A 20,753-nucleotide genomic window follows, 5' to 3' on the forward strand; every position below is an offset into this window, starting at 1 on the left:
TTTAAAAATGGTTAATATATCAGAACAGAAATTAATTAGGAAAACTAACACAGGATTCTGATTAAACACAAAGCAACTTACATAGTGCTGGAGGAACTCAGCAGGTCAGGCAGCATCTATAGAAATGAATGAACAGTTGAAACTTCAGGCGAAACCCTTCTTCAGGGCTGGAAATTTGAATTTTGACAGTGAACAATCTGGACATCGGAAGTTTGAGAGGAAAAGAGATTACATTCAGGTCCACTTGCCAGGTAGAAAAAGGCAGTGTCGGATCATGGCAGCGTAAACTGAGTTTTGACCAGTGACCAATCAGGACATTGGAAGTGGGATTTCACTCAGCCTGTCCTCAAAAACTGAGTGACCGTGCAAGAACAGGACTAGTGAGAGATGCCATCAAGAGACTTATGGCAACTCAGGAGGAATTACAAGCTTCAGTGTCTGAGATGGGAGAGACTGCGCATACAACAATTGTTGTTCGGGTACATCACCAGTCATAACTTTATGGGAGAGTGGCAAAGGAAAGCCACTATTGGGGAAAAAAAAACTCACATGAAGTTTCAGCTAGAGTTTGCCAGAAGGCATGTGGAAGACTCTGAAATCAGCTGGAAAAAGTTTCTATGGTCTGATGAAACCAAAATTGAGCTTTTTGGCCATCAGACTAAATGCTATATTTGGCATAAGCCAAACACTGCATATCATCAAAACCACACCATCCCTACAGTGAAGCATGATGGTAGCTGTATCATACTGTGGGGATGCTTCACTGCAGCTCGCCTTGGAAGGCTTGTGAAGGTAGAGGGTAAAATGAATGCAGCAAAATACAGGGAAATCCTGGAGGAAAACCTGATACAATCTGCAAGAGGATTGCAATTTGGGAGAAGATTTGTTTTCCAGCAAGACAACAACCCCAAGCATAAAGCCAAAGCTGTACACAAATGGCTTAAAAGCAACAGAATTAGTGTCCTGGAGTGGCCAAGTCAGAGTCCAGACCTCAATCCTATTGAGAATTTGTAGGTCAACTTGCAAAGAGCTGTTCACTCAAGATCCCTGTGCAATCTGAAGAGTTTAGGCAGTTTTGTAAAGAAGAATGGGGAAAAAATTGCAGTCCAGATGTGTAAAGCTGATAGAGATTTATCCACACAGAGTCAAGGCTGTAATTGCTGCCAAAGGTGCATCTACTGAATACTGATTTGAAGGGGCGAATACTTATGCAATCAATTATTTTGTGTTTTATATTTGTAATTAATTTAAATCACTTTGTAGAGATCTGTTTTTATTTTGACACAAAAGAGTCTTTTCTGTTAATCAATGTCAAAAGAGCCAAATTAAATCCACTGTGATTCAATGTTTTAAAATAATAAAACATGAAAACTTCCAAAGGGAGTGAATAATTTTTATAGGAACTGTATATCACTTTGGATACTGTTGTGGGTGATGACCATCAAGTTGGGTGAGGAAAATCACAGTGGTTGGGTCTTTGGCACTGAATCTGCCTCTGTGACTCAGAAAGGAGGGGGGAAAGAGGCATGCTGTGGTGATAGGGGATTTGTAGGTTCGGGGAACAGACAGGAGTTTCCGTGGATGAGAACGATATTCCCGGGTGGTATGTTGCCTCCTGGGTGGCAGGGTACGGGACATCTCAGACTGAGTCCTCAACATTCTTAATTGGGAAGGTGAACAGCCAGAGGTTGTGTTCCATGTAGGTACCAATGACACGCGTAGGATGTGATGAGGTTCTGTGTAGGGAGTTCAGGAAGTTAGGCGCCTAGTTAATGGGCAGCACCTCCAGGGTTCTGATCTCAGGATTGCTACCCATGCTACATGCTGGTGAGGCCAGAACTCGGAAGGTCCTGCTGAAGGGTTTCGGCTCGAAACGTCGACTGTACTTTTTTCCATAGATGCTGCCTGGCCTGCTGAGTTCCTCCAGCATTTTGTGTGTGTTGGTTTTTTTAACCAGGGAAGTGGGTAAAGGCAAGGCAGTGGATGTTGCCTAAATGGACTTTAGTAAGACATATGACGAAGTCCGGCATGGGAGGTTGATCAAAAAGGTTCAGTTGCTCAGCATTCTGTAAATTGGATTAGACATTGGCTTTGTTGGAGAAGCCAGAGAGTGGTAGTAGATGAGAGGCCTGTGACTAATGGTTGTCCGCAAGGATCGTTGCTAGGTCCATTGTAGTTTGTGATCTATGTCAATGATCTGGATGATAACGTAGTTAACTGGATCAACAAATTTACAGACAGTGAAGAAGACTTGATTTCAATGTTTAAGGGAAGTTTGGATAGGTACATGGATAGTAGGGAGGGCTATGGTCCCAGTGCAGGTCGATGGGAGTACGCAGTTTAAATAGTTAGAAACATAAAAACATAGAAAATAGGTGCAGGAGTAGGCCATTCGGCCCTTCGAGCCTGCACCACCATTCAGTATGATCATGGCTGATCATCCAACTCAGAACCCTGTACCAGCCTTCTCTCCATACTCCCTGATCCCTTTAGCCACAAGGGCCATATCTAACTCCCTCTTAAATATAGCTAATGAACTGGCCTCAACTGTTTCCTGTGACAGAGAATTCCACAGATTCACCACTCTCAGTTTCAGCATGGAAACTGCTATTAGTATACAAGATATTAAGAGGAATAGCTAGAGTGGATAGCCAGCGCCTCTTCCCCAGGGCACCACTGCTCAATACAAGAGGACACGGCTTTAAGGTAAGGGGTGGGAAGTTCAAGGGGGATATTAGAGGAAGGTTTTTTACTCAGAGAGTGGTTTGTGCGTGGAATACACTGCCCGAGTCAATGGTGCAGACAGATACACTAGTGAAGTTTAAGAGACTACTAGACAGGTATATGGAGGAATTTAAGGTGTGGGAGGCAGGGTTTGAAGGTCGGCCCAACAATGTGGGCCGAAGGGCCTGTACTGTGCTGTACTATTCTATGTTCTATGTTCTATGGACAAGATGGGCCAAAGGGCCTAATTCTGTGCTGTACATCTGTAGAACTCTATGACTATGAAAGGAAAGAGGAAGATGGCACAGTACGAAGGTGGATGGAGGGAGGGGAGGACAAGCTAGAAGGTGACAGTTGAAGCTGGGTGGGAGAGGAAGGGGAATAACGTAAGAAGCTGGGGGTGATAAGTGGAAAAGATAAAGGGCTGGCAAAGAAGGAATCTGATTGTAGACAAGAGTGGACCATGTGAGAAAGGGAAGGAAGAGAGGCACTGGGGGAGGTGGTAGGCAGCTGAAGAGAAGAGGAGATGTGAGAGTGTAGCCTGAGCGGAGAATTGAAGAAAAGGGAAGAGGGATGGAGAAAATTTACCAGAAGCTAGAAAACTCGATGTTCATGCCATCAAGATGGACGCTACCCAGACAGAATATGAGGTGTTACTCCTCCAACCTGTGAGTGGCCTCATCATGGGAGTACAGGAGGCCATGGAGTGACATGTCAGAATGGGAATGGGGACTGGAATTGGAATGTTTGGCCACAGGCAAATCCTGCTTTTTGCAGATGGAGCAAAGATGCTCGACAAAGCGGCCCCGCTATCTATATCAGGGCTCATCAATGTAGAGGAAGCTGCATCAAGAGCACTGGATACAGTAGACAACTTCAACAGATTCACAGGTGAAGTGTTACTTCACCTGGAAAGAATGTTTGAGGCCCTGAATAGAAGTGAGGGAGGAGGTGAATGGGCGGGTATAGCATTTCATCGGCCTGCAGGGATAAGTGCCAGGAAAGGGATTAATGCAGCAGGTTGGGGGTGGGTGTCCAGGAAATGGAGAAGATGCAGGTGAAGTAGCATAAATAGTAGAGGAAGAGAAAACCTGTTCTTTGAAGAAGAAAATGAATGCCTCATCCTGGGAACAGTTGCAGTAAAGACAAAGGAACCGAGACAAGGGCATTCATATGGAAGACAGTGTGGGAAAAGATATAATCAAGATAGCAGTTTGAGTCTCAAAGGAGAGAAAATCTCCAGATTCTGGAAATCCAAGCAACACACACAAAATGCTGGAAGAGCTCTGCAGGCCAGGCAGCATCGATAGAAAAGAGTAAACAGTTGGCATTTCAGGCCGAGACCCTTCAGTGTAGCAAGGTGAATTGATGGGATTATAAAAAGATTTCTGTAGACAGTTTGTCTCCAAGCAACGAAGTTGAACAAGGGGAAAGAGGTATCAAAAATGGACAAAATAAATTAAGGGCAGGGTGGAAGTTGGAAGCTCAGTATGGGTGCATGAAACAGCACCAATGCAATTGTCAGTGTAGTGTGGAAAGACTTGGGGACCATTACAAGGGAGGACTTGGAAAATGGACTGTTCTACGTAGCCAACAAAAAGGCAGGCATAGTTCGGGCCATGCAGGTGTGCATGGTTACTCCTTGAGTTTAGAGAAAGTGGGAAAAGCCAAAAGAGGTATTTGTTGAGTGTGAGGACTAGTTCTGCCAGATGAAGCAGGGTGATGATGAAGACGAACTGGGTGGTCTGTTGAAAAAGAAGTGAAGAGCATTAAGTCTTTCTTGATGGGGATAGAAGTGTATAGGGACTGGATATCCATGATGAAAGTGAAATGATCAAGGCTAGGGAATTGTATGTTGTTGAGATCGAGAGCATGTGAAGTGTCACAGACGATGGTGGGAAGGGACTGAATCGAGGACTAGTTTATTGTTGTTAGCATTAAAATTGGTGAAACAAAACAGCCAACAGAGACAAGGGAAAAATGGTTATATGGAAAATTCCCATTGGAAACAAATATCTGAGTGCAGCTGAGGGATTTGGGATGACAGATGTGTTGTTCACAAAAAGGATAATTGGACAAAGGGAAAACAAAAGATTTGGGTGTATTTCCAAGCAGAAGGAACTAAATATGAGCAAGGTTAAATTGTTTAGCACCAGGGTTGGAATGCACCCAATCTCCCTCCATATTATAATAATGATGAGAAGACCTTCAAGAGGATGCAACTGGGCTCACTGGGACTAGAACTGTGCGGTTATACTCAACAGGAAAAGAAACTGGATGTCAAAGTGGTACAGCTGGTAGCACTTTAGACTCACAAGTCCAATGGTATGGATTCCGTACTGATCTTCTGCACTCTGTGTGCGGAGTCTGCAAATTCTCCCTGTGTCCTCTGAGTACTCCAATTTCCTCCCACATTCCAAAGATTTGCAAGTTGGTAGGTTAATTGGCCTCAGTAAATGCTCCTAATGTGTTGGTGTGCGATAGATTCTGGGAGGAGTTGCCGGGTATCCAGGAAGAATAAAATTTGCTGTGTGTACGATTAATGTATATGGATACTTGATATTTGGTGTGAATGCAATGGTTTCAATGGTGGAGGCAGATACACTAGTGAAATTTAAGAGACTACTAGATAAGTATATGGAGGAATTTAAGGTGGGGGTTATATGGGAGGCAGGGTTTAAGGGTCGGCACAACATTGTGGGCCGAAGGGCCTGTACTGTGCAGTAATATTCTATGTTCTATTTTTCTCTGCTTTATGACTATCTCTATAAATTATTCAGGGAGAATGTGCAAGCATCACATGATACAAAGTCAAGATTTAACTTGTGTTGTTGGAATGTGAGACAGCAGAACTACCTGCTACACGGTGACACCTTCAAGTACATAGAAAGTCACCATACACCAGACTTACAGTGGACAAAGTGGAACAGAGTCTTCACACTTATAGCCCAATCACATAACTGAGAAGGTCACAAATCTAAAGAATTGTAGGCTGACTTTTAAAGGACTGAGCTCAGGACTGGAAAAAAAGGCTGTGACTCAAATCTAATTTGGAATTATTTCAAAGGACTAGCAATTCTGTAATTCTGCATCTTCCTACAGCTGTTATTTGTGTGACAACAGAGTGAATTTATCATGAAAGTAGTATCAATATTCTGCTGGTTACATTATCAGTCATATAATCCTGCTATCTGTGCAGATGATCAGAAAATGTGATTTCATATCCTACTGGGGGAAATTTAAGTTCAGTTAATAAATAAAATAAAAGCTAATGCTTGTTGTAAAATTCCCTAATGTTTTATAAAAGTAGTGTTGAAAAGGAATTCACTGTCTGCATCTGACTGGGTTGTATGTGATTCTGATCCACAGCAAAGTAGTTGCTGATTTCCCTCTGAAACAGGATGAACAGATAATTAAGAGCAAATGATAGCCTTGCCAGTAATGTCTGCATTTCAGCCTAAGAATGAAGAACTGCTCCATGTCTTGTCAAGGTCACCAAACTGAAATTCCCTAGCCCTGTGGTCCCTTCCCAAGCATCTTCTCATTACTTAACTATCAGAGGATATCAGTGAAACTCAGCCAATGGAGATGAGGGTCATATCAGATTTGATGGGCTGAACAGTCTCCTGCTGTCCAAGATATTTTTGCACTTATTATCATATGTATGAATCATCCTCTTGGTACTCAGCCTAGAATTTAAGAGCTTTTTGTGTTCACTCTATTGCATCCCAAGGCATCTGTTGTAAAGGATAAAGTTTGTCACATCGTTAGTAAATTTCAAAATGTTTCATATCCATTGTGTTCCTTTCAAATGGTAGTCACTACTGCTGTTAGCAAACATTCACGCTAATTGACACTAAACAAGAAGCAATAATCTCTGATACTGTTGGTTGATAGAAGAATGTTGGCCAAGATTACGTTTACATTCTCTTCCATATAAGGCCTCAGTGCAACATGTTTCAAAGATGGTATCTGTGATAATGGTGCAACAGATCAGCACTGTGCTGTTTACTTCAGCATTGGCGCCTCTAAGAGATGCAACACCTCATACCAAGCCTCATACAAACACCAGTGTGGGCAGGCAAGTAGCCACACAATTCACTGATGCCAGCATCTTCTCACACACTGGGAGTCAATGCATCAGTCGTGGATAGTACTCTTATCTCTGAGGCTTAGTTCAAAGTTAAAAATAGATCTATTATCAAACTACATATATATTACCGCATACAACCTTGATATTCATTTTCTTGAGGGTATACTCAAGAAATCCATCATAGAATAATAACCAGAATAGACTCAGTGAAAGACGCTATTAAATGGGCATGGAACCAAAGTGCAAAAGACAGCAAACTCTGCAAATACAAAAAGAAAGAAGACCTAATAATAATAAGTGTGCAATAAACATGGAGAACATGAGATGAAGAGACCTTGAAAGTGAGTCCACAGGTTGTGGGACCAGTTCAGTGATGGGGCTAGTGAAGTTGGGTGAAGTTATCCTCTCTGGTTCAAGAGCCTGATAGTCGAGGGGTAATAACTGTTCCTGAACCTGGTGGTGTGGGACCTGATGTTTGAGGGGTAATAACTGTTCCCGAACCTGGTGGTGTGAGTCCTCAGGGTCTCGTACTTTCTTCTTGATGGCAGCAGTGAGGGATGAAAGAGGGATGGAGGGAAAGATGTGCTCAAGCTTTCTGCTTTCCACAGGGATCGCTCCCTACGTGACTCCCTTGTCCATTCATCACCCCCCATCCCTTCCCACCGATCTCCCTCCCAGCACTTATCCTTGTAAGCGGAACAAGTGCTACACATGCCCTTACACTTCCTCCCTCACCACCATTCAGGGCCCCAGGCAGTCCTTCCAGCCACTTCACCTGTGAGTCGGCTGGGGTGATATACTGCGTCCGGTGCTCCTGGTGTGACCTCCTATATATTGGTGAGACCCGACACAGGCTGGGAGACCGTTTCACTGAACACCTACACTCTGTCCGCCAGAGAAAGCAGGATCTCCCAGTGGCCACACATTATTAATTCCACTTCCCATTCCCATTCTGATATGTCCATCCACAGCCTCCTGTACTGTCAAGATGAAGCTACACTCAGGTTGAAGGAACAACACCTTATATTCCGTCTGGGTAGCCTCCAACCTGATGGCATGAACACTGACTTCTCTAACTTATGTTAATGCCCCTCCTCCCATTCGTACCCCATCCTTCCTTCCTTTCTTTATTTATTTAATCAATCAATCAATCTCTTTTTTTTCTCCCTCTGTCCCTCTCGCTATAACTCCTTGCCCATTCTCTGGGCTCCCCTCCCTCTATCTTTCTCCCTAGGCCTCCCATCCCATGATCCTCTCCCTTCTCCAGCCTTGTATCCCTTTTGCCAATCAACTTTCCAGCTCTTGGCTCCGTCCCTCCCCCCTCCTGTCTTCTCCTATCATTTTTGATCTCCCCCTACCCCTCCCACTTTCAAATCTCTTACTATCTCTTCTTTAAATTAGTCCTGATGAAGGGTCTCGGCCCGTTACGTCAAACTGCCTGGCCTGCTGTGTTCCACCAGCATTTTGTGAGTGTTGCTTGAATTTCCAGCATCTGCAGGTTTCCTCGTGTTTGCAGATACAACAATGCTGTTTAAGAGGCTATTAGATAAGCTTATGAATATGCATAAATTGGAGGGATATGGATGAGAATTAAATCAGGGCAGTGCAGCTGAAAGGCCGGAAGAGCTAATCTGTGCTGTACCTCAAAAATTAAATAAAATGTGCAGGCAGAAGAAAATTAATCTAATTTTGGTAATATTGTAGGCCAAAGGGTTTGTTGCTGTGCTGTTCTGTTAGTTGTTCTCTGTTCTAAGGGAGTACTATCTTCTAGGTGAAATTTTAAAACAGTTTGTTGTCTCAGGTGAAACTACACCAAGACTCTCTTCAGATCCAGGGTGTAATGTCTCTTTCACAACCAGCATCTTTAAACGCAGACCAGCTGATTGCTTTTGTGGGAGCTAATTGTGTATGAATTGTCTACCAAGTTTCCAGTATTTTACAGTGACACCCTATATATGTTACTGCAGTTATACAGCTATGGGCATTTCACGAGGTATATACTGTTTTTAATTTTCTTTTGGAAGATAATAACGACGGCACCAGTATCTCCGCATATTTACATTCAAATGAGCCACTGAATCAGCAAAGATAGAAGTATTCATATTTAAATTTAGGTCAAACATTATAATTACAACGTGGTTAAACATAACAACTCTTTCAAGCATATTTAAGAAACCAGGAAAAATAAATGTGTGTTTTAATGATACGCCGACTGTTGATAGAATTCCGGGCAGGAGGGTAATACGGCTTTAAGAGTTTGCGGAAAGGTCCTCCCTTTTGCCTGGAAGGTCACATTCACTCTCCGTCTCTGCCTGCCGACAGCCCAACCCACGAACACTGCAATCACAGAGTGTACACACAACTACAAGTATGATGTGGAGTGCCATTGGGGAAGTGATTATCATACTTTCAGGTAAGAATTCAACCACTTTCTTTTTCCCTTCTAAGAATTACAGAAATATTTTACTTTCTGCTGTCTATTCTTTAAGTGCTGGAATCCTTAGACCTGTTTGGTTTCGCTGTTATTTGCCATACTGCGAGTCTGTACCTGTTCATGTTCCGCTGCTAATCCAGAAGATGCTACTTCAGGCCAAAAGAATTCTTGCTTTCTGCCCTGTATACAGTCTCGATCCGATTGTCCAGTCGCACTGTAACAATCTCAGTGAGTCTGTGACTCCGGTTGATTTCTAAAGGATTTTAAAAAAACATCCGAATTCACCATTTTATAGTAAAAAGAGAGTCCCAACCTTTAGGCAAGTGACTCCAGGTTTTCTAATTAAAAACTGAAGGCAGATTTGGCTGAGCTGTTGAGTGCCGGTTTTTCAGAGCAGGTTGGCTGAAACAGCGGGTAGAGTTGATCAGAGCTCCGGGCTATCGTCTTACTGAAGAGTGGAACACCATATTCCATGGACCGCGGAGACTGAGCAACGTTAAAACTGATTTTATAGTAAGGATTTTTTTTAACGAGAAAGCTCCAAATTCGATTGATACTTCACCTATCGGTCACTGCAGTGCCGGTATTTAAAGTTACGAGCTGTTAGTGAGGCTGAAGGTAGTTTTAATTTGAATCGCTTCGAATTCAATTAAGAGACTTCAAATTACTACACTGACCTGGGACAAGGTTCAAACTAGTAACCCCTGTTAAACCTGGAGGGGCCACAGCATACTGGCTTCAAAAACTCCACAGTGAAGGAGTTGGTTTGAAAATGTGTTGCGAGAAGGGCATCAAAGGTAAATTAACCGTGCCTAATGATAGAGAGAATAATTGTACTTGATCATCAGTCCTCCGGTGATATTGTCAACAGGGCGAAGCTTCAGAAGTTGCTCCTTGAAACATAAAATTTTGCATATATTTGCATCTCGTTATGTCCGAAACTTGAGAACTCCTGGTGTCCTTTTGAAGTGCGGCCTCTGCTGTAATGCAAGAATCATTGCTGCCAAATTGAGCATAGCAAGCTCCCACAAACTTCACTATCACTGGAGTGGTTATGAATATTGATCCGTCAGCAGTCTGTACTTCATTCAATTTCCCGGGGTTGGGGAGTGAAGAACCAGAGGGCATCGGTTCCAGATGAGAGGGGAGAGAATTAATAAGAACCAAAGGATGATCAGTATGTGGAATGATATTACAACATTACATTGACAGGCACACGTATAAGACAGGTTTAGAGGGATATGGGACAAACACAGGCGAATGTGACTGGATTAAATGGGAATCTTGGTTAATTGGTCCTAATGGTGTGTTTCTGTACTAAATTAATGTAAGAGTAGATTAGCCATGATGTAATCTAAATCTTACAATAATGACACAAATGCGAGGGGCTGAATGGTCTCCTTGTTATTCATGCAATTGATGGACCAGGTGAGCTTTGCATGTCCAAAGTCCCCTCATGGCAATTTTTGGGATGGCATCGGTGAGGCTTGTGACTGCTGCCCATTCCTAATGGTGGTGCTCCTCAGTGCTGATTGGAAGAACCATAGAACCATAGAAACTACAGCACAGAAACAGGCCTTTTGGCCCTTCTCAGCTGTGCCGAACCATTTTCTGCCTAGTCCCACTGACCTGCACACGGACCATATCCCTCCATACACCTCCCATCCATGTATCTGTCCAATTTATTCTTAAATGTTAAAAAAGAACCCGCATTTACCACCTCGTCTGGCAGCTCATTCCACACTCCCACCACTCTCTGTGTGAAGAAGCCCCCCCCTAATGTTCCCTTTAAACTTTTCCCCCCTCATCCTTAACCCATGTCCTCTGGTTTTTTTCTCCCCTTGCCTCAGTGGAAAAAGCCTGCTTGCATTCACTCTATCTATACCCATCATAATTTTATATACCTCTATCAAATCTCCCCTCATTCTTCTATGCTCCAGGGAATAAAGTCCTAACCTATTCAACCTTTCTCTGTAACTGAGTTTCTCAAGTCCCGGCAACATCCTTGTAAACCTTCTCTGCACTCTTTCAACCTTATTTATATCCTTCCTGTAATTTGGTGACCAAAACTGAACACAATACTCCAGATTCGGCCTCACCAATGCCTTATACAACCTCATCATAACATTCCAGCTCTTATACTCAATAAAACGATTAATAAAGGCCAATGTACCAAAAGCTCTCTTTACGACCCTATTTACCTGTGACGCCACTTTTAGGGAATTTTGTATCTGTATTCCCAGATCCCTCTGTTCCACTGCACTCCTCAGTGCCTTACCATTAACCCTGTATGTTCTACCTTGGTTTGTCCTTACAACGTGTGATACCTCACACTTGTCTGCATTAAACTCCATCTGCCATTTTTCAGCCCATTTTTCCACATGGTCCAAGTCCCTCTGCAGGCTCTGAAAACCTTCCTCACTGTCTACTACACCTCCAATCTTTGTATCATCAGCAAATTTGCTGATCCAATTTACCACATTATCATCCAGATCATTGATATAGATGACAAATAACAATGGACCCAGCACTGATCCCTGTGGCACACCACAAGTCACAGGCCTCTACTCAGAGAAGCAATTCTCTACTACCACTCTTTGGCTTTTTCCATTGAGCCAATGTCTGATCCAATTTACCACCTCTCCATGTAAACCTAGCGACTGAATTTTCCTAACTAACCTCCCATGCGGGACCTTGTCAAAGGCCTTACTGAAGTCCATGTAGACAATATCCACTGCCTTCCCTTCATCCACTTTCCTGGTAACCTCCTCGAAAAACTCCAGTAGATTGGTCAAACATGACCTACCACGCACAAAGCCATGTTGACTCTCCCTAATAAGTCCCTGTCTATCCAAATGCTTGTAGATTCTGTCTCTCAGCACTCCCTTCAATAACTTACCTACTACCGACAGTAAACTTACCGGCCTATAATTTCCTGGATTACTTTTCGATCCTTTTTTAAACAACGGAACAACATGAGCCACTCTCTAATCCTCCGGCACCTCACCTGTAGACAGCGACATTTTAAATATTTCAGCCAGGTCCCCTGCAATTTCAACACTAGTCTCCTTCAAGGTCCGAGGGAACACCCTGTCAGGTCCCGGGGATTTATCCACTTTAATTTTCCTCAAGACAGCAAGGACCTCCTCCTTTTCGATCTGTACAGTTTCCATGATCTCACTACTTGTTTCCCCTAATTCCATAGACTTCATGCCAGTTTCCTTAGTAAATACAGACACAAAAAACCTATTTAAGATCTCCCCCATTTCCTTTGGTTCCTCACATAGGCGACCACTCTGATCTTCAAGAGGACCAATTTTATCCCTTACAATCCTTTTGCTCTTAATATACCCGTAAAAGCTCTTTGGATTATCCTTCACTTTGACTGCCAATGCAACCTCATGTCTTCTTTTAGCACTCCTGATTTCTTAAGTATTTTCTTGCACTTCTTATACTCCTCAAGCACCTTATTTACTCCCTGCTTCCTATACATGTCATACAACTCCCTCTTCTTCTTTATCAGAGTTGCAATATCCCTTGAGAACCAAGGTTCCTTATTCCTATTCACTTTGCCTTTAATCCTGACAGGAACATACAAATTCTGCACTTTCAAAATTTCTCGTTTGAAGGCTTCCCACCTACCAATCACATCCTTGCCAGAGAACAACCTGTCCCAATCCACGCATTTTAGATCCTTTCTCATTTCTTCAAATTTGGCCGCCTTCCAGTTAAGAACCTCAACCCTAGGACCAGATCTATCCTTGTCCATGATCAAGTTGAAACTAATGGTGTTATGATCACTGGAACCAAAGTGCTCCCCTACACAGACTTCCATCACTTGTCCTAACTCGTTTCCTAACAGGAGATCCAATATTGCATCCCCTCTAGTTGGTCCCCCTATATATTGATTTAGAAAACTTTCCTGAACACATTTTACAAACTCTAAACCATCTAGACCCCTAACAGTATGGGAGTCCCAATCAATATATGGAAAATTAAAATCCCCTACCACTGCAACTTTGTTTCCTGCAGTTGCTTGCTATTTCCCTGCAGATTTGCTCTTCCAATTCTCATTGGCTATTGGGTGGTCTGTAATACAATCCCACTAATGTGGCCATACCTTTCCTGTTTCTCAGCTCCACCCATAAGGACTCAGTAGACAAGCCCTCTAATCTGTCCTGCCTGAGCACTGCTGTAATATTTTCCCTAACAAGCAATGCTTCTCCCCCACCTTTCATTCCTCTGCCTCGATCACATCTGAAATATTGGAACCCATCAGAAACATTGGAGAGTTCAATAATTCTACGATTTTGACCCAGTAATAATGATAGACATTCCGGAGGACTGGAAAGTCGCAAATGTAGTTCCGATGTTTAAGAAAGGAGGGAGGCAGCAAAAAGAAAGTTACAGACCCATTAGTCTGACATCAGTAGTTGAAAAGCGATTGGAGTCGATCCTCAAGGACGAGGTTATGAAATACCTCGAGGTGCATGACAAGATAGGCCCAAGCCAGCATGGTTTCATGAAGGGAAGATCCTGCCTCACCAACCTATTGGAATTTTTTGAGGTAATCTCAAATAAGATTGACAAGGGAGAGGCTGTGGATGTTGTGTATTTGGATTTTCTAAAGGCCTTCAATAAGGTGCCGCATATGAGGCTGCTTAATAAGATGAGAGCCCATGGAATTACAGGAAAGTAATTCCTGTAATGAGCGGAATGGGTGGAGCATTGGCTGATAGGCAGAAAGCAAAGGGTGGGAATAAAGGGATCCTATTCTGATTGGTTGCCGGTTACTAGTGGTGTTCTGCGAGGGTCGGTGTTGGGGCCACTTCTTTTTACAATGTATATCAATGATTTAGATTATGGATTAAATGGTTCTGTGGCTAAGTTTGTGGATGACACCAAGATAGGCGGAGGAGCAGGAAGTGTTGAAGAAACGGAAAGGTTGCAGAGAGACTTGGTCAGTTTAGGAGAGTGGGCAAGGAAATGGCAGATGAGATACAATGTTGAGAAATGTACGGTTGTACATTTTGGAAGAAGAAATAATCGGGCAGATTATTATCTAGATGGGGAGAAAATTCAAAAATCGGAAGTGCAAAGGGACTTCTGGGTCCTCATGCAAGATACCCTAAAGGTTAACCACCAGGTTGGATGGGCAGTAAGGAAAGTGAATGCTATGTTGGCATTCATTTCAAGAGGAATAATGTATAAGAGTAAGGAGGTGTTGATGAGACTCTACGGGGCACTGGTGAGACCTCATTTAGAATGCTGTGTGCAGTTTTGGGCCCCCTATCTTAGAAGGGATGTACTGATGTTGGAGAGAGTTCAGAGAAGATTTACGAGGATGATTCCTGGAATGCAGGGGCTAACATATGAGGAGTGTTTGTCGGCTGTTGGACTGTATTCATTAGAGTATAGAAGAATGAGAGGGGATCTCATAGAAACATTTCGAATGTTGAAAGGATTGGACAGAATAGATGTGGAAAGGCTGTTTCCCTTGGTGGGTGAGTCCAGGACAAGAGACCACAGTCTTAAAATTAGAGGTGAGGAGAATTTTTTTTAGCCAGAGGGTCGTGGATCTATGGAATTGGTTGCCACATACAGCTGTGGAGGCCCGATCATTGAGGGTGTTTAAGGAGGAGATTGATAGGTATCTAATTAGTCAGGGTATCAAGGGATATGGGGAAAAAGCTGGAAATTGGAACTAGATGGGAGAATAGTATAGCTCATGGTGGAGTGGCGGAGCAGACTCGATGGGCAGAATGGCCTACTTCTGCTCCTTTGTCTTGTGATATCCCGGTCAGGATATTGATGTGTTTTTTTTAAGTACAGGATGTGCAGGGTAAGGTGGAATGATTTTGCTGATCAGGCAAAGGTAGTCAAAAGATTCCCTTCCTCTGTGGCCTTGATGTATTTTAAACCAGAAGTACAGTTTATGTTGAGATCACACATATGGTCCGTTCCTCCTGTACTATCGTTCGGTGACAAAACACCAGTTCTCAACTCATTCCTTAATTGAATTCACGTCTTGCGTTTACAACCTGCACAGCGATCGGAACTAAGCATTGGAGTTACAGCCTGGGGTGCTGTTCATTTCCGCATGGTTATGCTGAAGGCAGATGAGTCAGATAGAATATTGATTATTTTAAAAAATGAATATATAGTTCAAGGCAGAAGTAAGACGTAATTCAAGTTGGCAACTTTGATCCTATGTCAGGAAGGCAGCCTCTTGCGAATTGTGCTTTCATTTAAATTAAACTGAGAGTTGAGTTTGTAAAGTGAGGTATAATCGGTTCTGACTGTATTCCTGTCACACAGAGTTAGATTTGTTCCCTCCAGCATCTCTCTGCACACTTACTATCAACTGAGGGCTCTGTGTTAACCCTTCAAGATCTGAATTAGTTATTTTTCCAATCAAAGTATCTTGCAACCTGATCATTTGCTAAGTGTTGAGGAATAAATATTGATACAAATCAATTTTTCTTTCATTGGTGTTGGGAATTAGTATATATCACCTGATTGGAATCTTGGTTTCATATCTCACGTGCAAAAATCTGTGGCTGCTGCAACGCTGCCCCCACCCATTGGTGCGGCAGCCCCCCCCTGCGCTGCAGCTCCCCCGTCACTCCCCCACCACCACCGCCACTGCCCTCCGAACGCTGCAGCTCCCCACCCGCTGCCCCCCACGCAGTGTTGCAGCTCCCCCCCCCCCACCGCCAGACAGGCCAGGACTCTTTCCTGGATTGAAGGAGGCTAAGGGATGGCTTTATGGAAGTTTATAAAATCATATGATGGACAGGCACATTTTTTACAAAGGGTATAGGAATCAAAAATGAGATTGTGTAGGTTTAAAGTGCGTGTAGAAAGATCTAAAAGGAATCTGAGGGGCATTTTTCAAACACAGTGGGTGGTGCATATATGGAATGAGTTGCCAGAGGGAGTGATTGAGGGAAGTGTAATGTTTAGGGGACTTTGGAGCAGTTACGTAGATAGGAAGTGGTCTATCTCAGGAAGGCAATATAGTCAGCACGGATGAATTGTGCCAAAGGGCCTTTTTCCCACACTGTTTTCCTTCATGGTGATTCTCAGTCCTTCCTCCTGCACACAGGATGTTGGCAGTGAGGAATTCTCAACTTTCCACCCTCCCTCCAGTTCAAGGTGAGGGAATTCTCTGCACTGTCTGAGTGTTTTTGCCCGTCTCCAGACATCTACCTCTCTGCTACCCAACAAAGTGTTGTTGAACCACTAACACATTCTCCCCCTCCCTCTCCCCCTCCCCCCTCATTTTTCATCCAGGCCTTTGAGCCAACATTTTTGGTTCAAACTTTCCTGGGCTGGGCAGCAGAGAGAACCATAATCATTTTAAGATTGTGGTTTCCTCTTGAAGTTTTGAAAGATGCCATGCCTGTTGCTTCCTGTCCCCCAGCCTACTCCCCACGCCAGCGAAACAAAGGCCAACGAAAGCAGCAACAAACTGGACCACATTTGCTGTTGCAACTCTTCCAGAACAAGAGCCAGGTTCATTAGTATGCACTCTTCTCTCTTCTTTGCACAGATATTTTTACAAGTAAACAAGGGATTTAATTTTGTTTGAGTAAATTGGTAGCTTAGTCTCCCTGCTAATCTCCCCTAATCTGTGCTAAAGATGTTGCAGGGAATCCTGGCATAATATGAAAAGACAGGCTTTAGCTATGGAAGACAGAAACTCCCAGATGCTCTTTCTTGTTCGGATTGCAGATCCATCTCATGCAAACATTTTTCATTATAGACTTTAAAACTGATCCGTTAAGGGCTTGTGAAATATCTTGAAACACTGATGCATGTATGGTTAAATCTAGTAGTTGCCAAACAGAATGTAGGTTAAAGTCAGTGTGTTGAAATTAGAACTCAGTGTGGTTCATGACAATCGGTGGCTGAACATGGTCTGCTAAATGGCGAGAGATGAATGATAGGGTGCTGTATACTGGTGGGTGGTGAGGCCCCAGTCAAATCCCTGCATGTACAGTAGTTCTAATCACCACACAACAGAAAGACTCAGGCAAATACATCTGGTGTCAGGAGAGATTGACAAAGTAGGGGTTTCTTTTTCACAGGTAAGAAGAAATTAGAGTCATAGAATCATAGAAAAGTACAGCAGAGAAATAGACCCTTCAGCTCATCTGGCCTGTGCTGAACAACTTTAAACTGCCTGCTTCCATCAACCTGCATCGGAACCATAGCCCTCCATGCCACTACAATACGTGGACTGACTCAAACTCCTTTTAAGTGTTGAAATCAAGCTGGCGTGCACCAGGTCGGAGGAGGTGCGGCAGGTGAAGGAGCGAGTGTGGGGATTGGCTGAGAAGGAGTGGCTGATTTAAAAAGCCGGTCGTGAGCAGCGAGCTAACCAGACCTTCCAGGTTGGAGGAGGCATGGCAGGTGAAGCTAATTACTCAAATTATCAGCTAATATAAGCAAGGCTCGCTCTCGGGGAGCGGCCTTGTCGAGGGAAGTGCGAGTCTTTGGCTCAGGAGTCTTCGACGAGGAGGCTGAGAGTGGAGACTACATCACAGTTGGAGAGGGTGAGAAGTGGTGAAGAAATGACCGCTAGGCTGATTCAGTGTGCTGCGTGCATGATGTGGGAGGTCAGGGAGACTGATGGTGCCTCTGGCTCCTACACCTGCGGAAAACGTGTCCAGATTCAGCTTCTGAAGGACCGTGTTGCAGCACTGGAGAGGCAACTGAATGACATTAGGTTCATCTGGGAGAACGAGAGTTTTCTGAACAAGACCTACAGTGAGGTCGTTACACCCAGGATACAGGAAGAGAGAAGGGGGACGACGATGAGCAAGGAAAGGATGCTTGAAGTACAGGAGACCCCGGGAGATGTGCCTCTCGTAAACAGGTTCTCCCTCTTGGAAGCTGTCGGGACAGAAGACAGTGCCAGTCTGAGAGGCGGACGGGTCTGCGAGTCAACAATTGGCGCTGAGGCAAAGCCGAGGAGACAGATGTCAGGCAGAGCCATGGTAGTAGGGGACTCCATAGTGAGAGGTACAGAAAGGGGTTTCTGCGGCAACAGGCGAGATTTAAGGATGGCGTGTTGCCTCCCTGGTGCCGGGATCCAGGATGTCACGGACCGATTGCAGGGAATCCTCAAGAGTGAAGGTGAACATCCGGAAGTGGCGGTGCATGTTGGCACAAGTGACATGGGGAAGAAGAGGAAAGACATTCTACAGCGTGACTTCAGAGAACTCGGAAGAAGGCTGAAAAGCAGGACTTTCAGGGTGGTTATCTCCGGTTTGCTTCCAGTTCCCCGTGCTGGAGTGGTCAAGAACAGGGAGATAATAGATCTGAATGTGTGGCTGAGGAACTGGTGCAGGAAGCAAGGATTTACATTCTTGGACCACTGGGGTATGTTTCGGGGTAAGGATGAATTGTACAAAAGGGACGGGTTGCACCTTAATAAGCGGGGCACCAGCATTCTGGCAGCTAGGTTTGCCTCTGCAACATGGGTGTGTTTAAACTAAGTAGTGGGGGGGGAGGGGACGAACTGGAAACATAAGGGTGGAGATAAAGGGAAAGTGAGAGTAAGAAAAGTTAAGAAAGACAGCAGAATCAACAGAGCAGAAAGCTGAAGAAGGGATCGTACAGTATGGCCAAGTGAAATAGGAATTGATAGTCATAGTCATACTTTATTGATCCCGGGGGAAATTGGTTTTTGTTACAGTTGCACCATGAATAATAAATAGTAATAGAACCATAAATACTTAAATAGTAATATGTAAATTATGCCAGTAAATTATGAAATAAGTCCAGGACCAGCCTATTGGCTCAGGGTGTCTGACCCTCCAAGGGAGGAGTTGTAAAGTTTGATGGCCACAGGCAGGAATGACTTCCTATGACGCTCTGTGCCACATCTCGGTGGAATGAGTCTCTGGCTGAATGTACTCCTGTGCCCAACCAATACATTATGTAGTGAATGGGAGACATTGACCAAGATGGCATGCAACTTAGACAGCATCCTCTTTTCAGACACCACCGTGAGAGAGTCCAGTTCCATCCCCACAACATCACTGGCCTTACGAATGAGTTTGTTGATTCTATTGGTGTCTGCCACCCTCAGCCTGCTGCCCCAGCACACAACAGCAAACATGATAGCACTGGCCACCACAGACTCATAGAACATCCACAGCGTCATCCGACAGATGTTAAACGACCTCAGTCTCCTCAGGAAATAGAGACGGCTCTGACCCTTCTTGTAGACAGCCTCAATGTTCTTTGACCAGTCCAGTTTATTGTCAACTCATATCCCCAGGTATTTGTAATCCTCCACCATATCCACACTGACCCACTGGATGGAAGCAGGGGTCACCGGTACCTTAGCTCTCCTCAGGTCTACCACCAGCTCCTTAGTCTTTTTCACATTAAGCTGCAGATAATTCTGCTCACACCATGTGACAAAGTTTCCTACCGTAGCCATGTACTCAGCCTCATCTCCCTTGTTGATGCATCCAACTATGGCAGAGTCATCTGGGATTTGATATGGGAGGTGAGGGGAGTAATGAATTAAAAGTATTGTATATGAATGCACGGAGTATAAGAAATAAAGTGGATGAGCTTGATGCTCAGTTGGAAATTGGTAAGTATGATGTTGTGGGAATAACAGAGACATGGCTTCAAGTGGACAGGGCCTGGGAAATGAATATTCAAGGGTATACGTCCTATCGAAAGGACAGACTGATGGACAGAGGGGGTGGGGTGGCTCTGTTGGTGAGGAATGATATTCAGTCCCTTGCGAGGGGGGCATAGAATCAGGAGACGTTGAGTCAGTATGGATAGAACTGAGAAATTCTAAGGGTAGAAAGACCCTAATGGGAGTTATCTACAGGCCCCCAAACAGTAGTCTGGATGTAGGGTGTAAGTTGAATCAAGAGTTAAAATTGGCATGTCGCGAAGGTAATGCTACAGTTGTTATGGCGGACTTCAACATGCAGGTAGACTGGAGGAATCAGGTTGGTACTAGACCCCAAGAAAGGGAGTTTGTGGAGTCCCTCCGAGATGGATTCTTAGAACAGCTTGTACTGGAGCCTACCAGAGAGAACACAATTCTAGATACACATCAAAGTTGCTGGTGAATGCAGCAGGCCAGGCAGCATCTCTAGGAAGAGGTACAGTTGACGTTTCAGGCCGAGACCCTTCGTCAGGACTAACTGAAGGAAGAGTTAGTAAGAGATTTGGATTCTAGATTTAGTATTGTGCAATGAACTGGATTTGATCAGGGACCTCAAGGTAAAGGAGCCATTAGGAGGTAGTGACCATAATATGATAAGTTTTATTCTACAATTTGAGAGGGAGAAGAGAAACTCGGAAGTGTCAGTATTACGGTTGAACAAAGGGAACTATGGTGCTATGAGGGAGGAGCTGGCCAAAGTTCAATGGAGCAATACCCTAGCAGGGATGACAGTGGAACAGCAATGGCAAGTGTTTCTGGGAATAATGCGGAAGGTGCAGGATCAGTTCGTT

At 44.0% G+C, this 20,753-nt stretch overlaps 1 protein-coding gene across 4 annotated transcripts in view; it reads left to right on the top strand.

Annotated features, from left to right (window-relative positions):
- Window positions 1-20,753, top strand: part of tgfa (transforming growth factor, alpha) — a 140,220-nt gene that overhangs the window by 3,924 nt on the left and 115,543 nt on the right. For all 4 annotated transcript variants that reach the window (XM_072266833.1, XM_072266831.1, XM_072266832.1 and 1 more), the window contains exon 3: window positions 9,140-9,230. In XM_072266833.1, coding sequence (XP_072122934.1) covers window positions 9,140-9,230 — 91 coding nt within the window. The remainder of the gene's footprint in view (window positions 1-9,139; window positions 9,231-20,753) is intronic.

The sequence above is a fragment of the Mobula birostris genome, chromosome 8 (assembly GCF_030028105.1).
Source record: "Mobula birostris isolate sMobBir1 chromosome 8, sMobBir1.hap1, whole genome shotgun sequence".
Taxonomy (NCBI): domain Eukaryota; kingdom Metazoa; phylum Chordata; class Chondrichthyes; order Myliobatiformes; family Myliobatidae; genus Mobula; species Mobula birostris.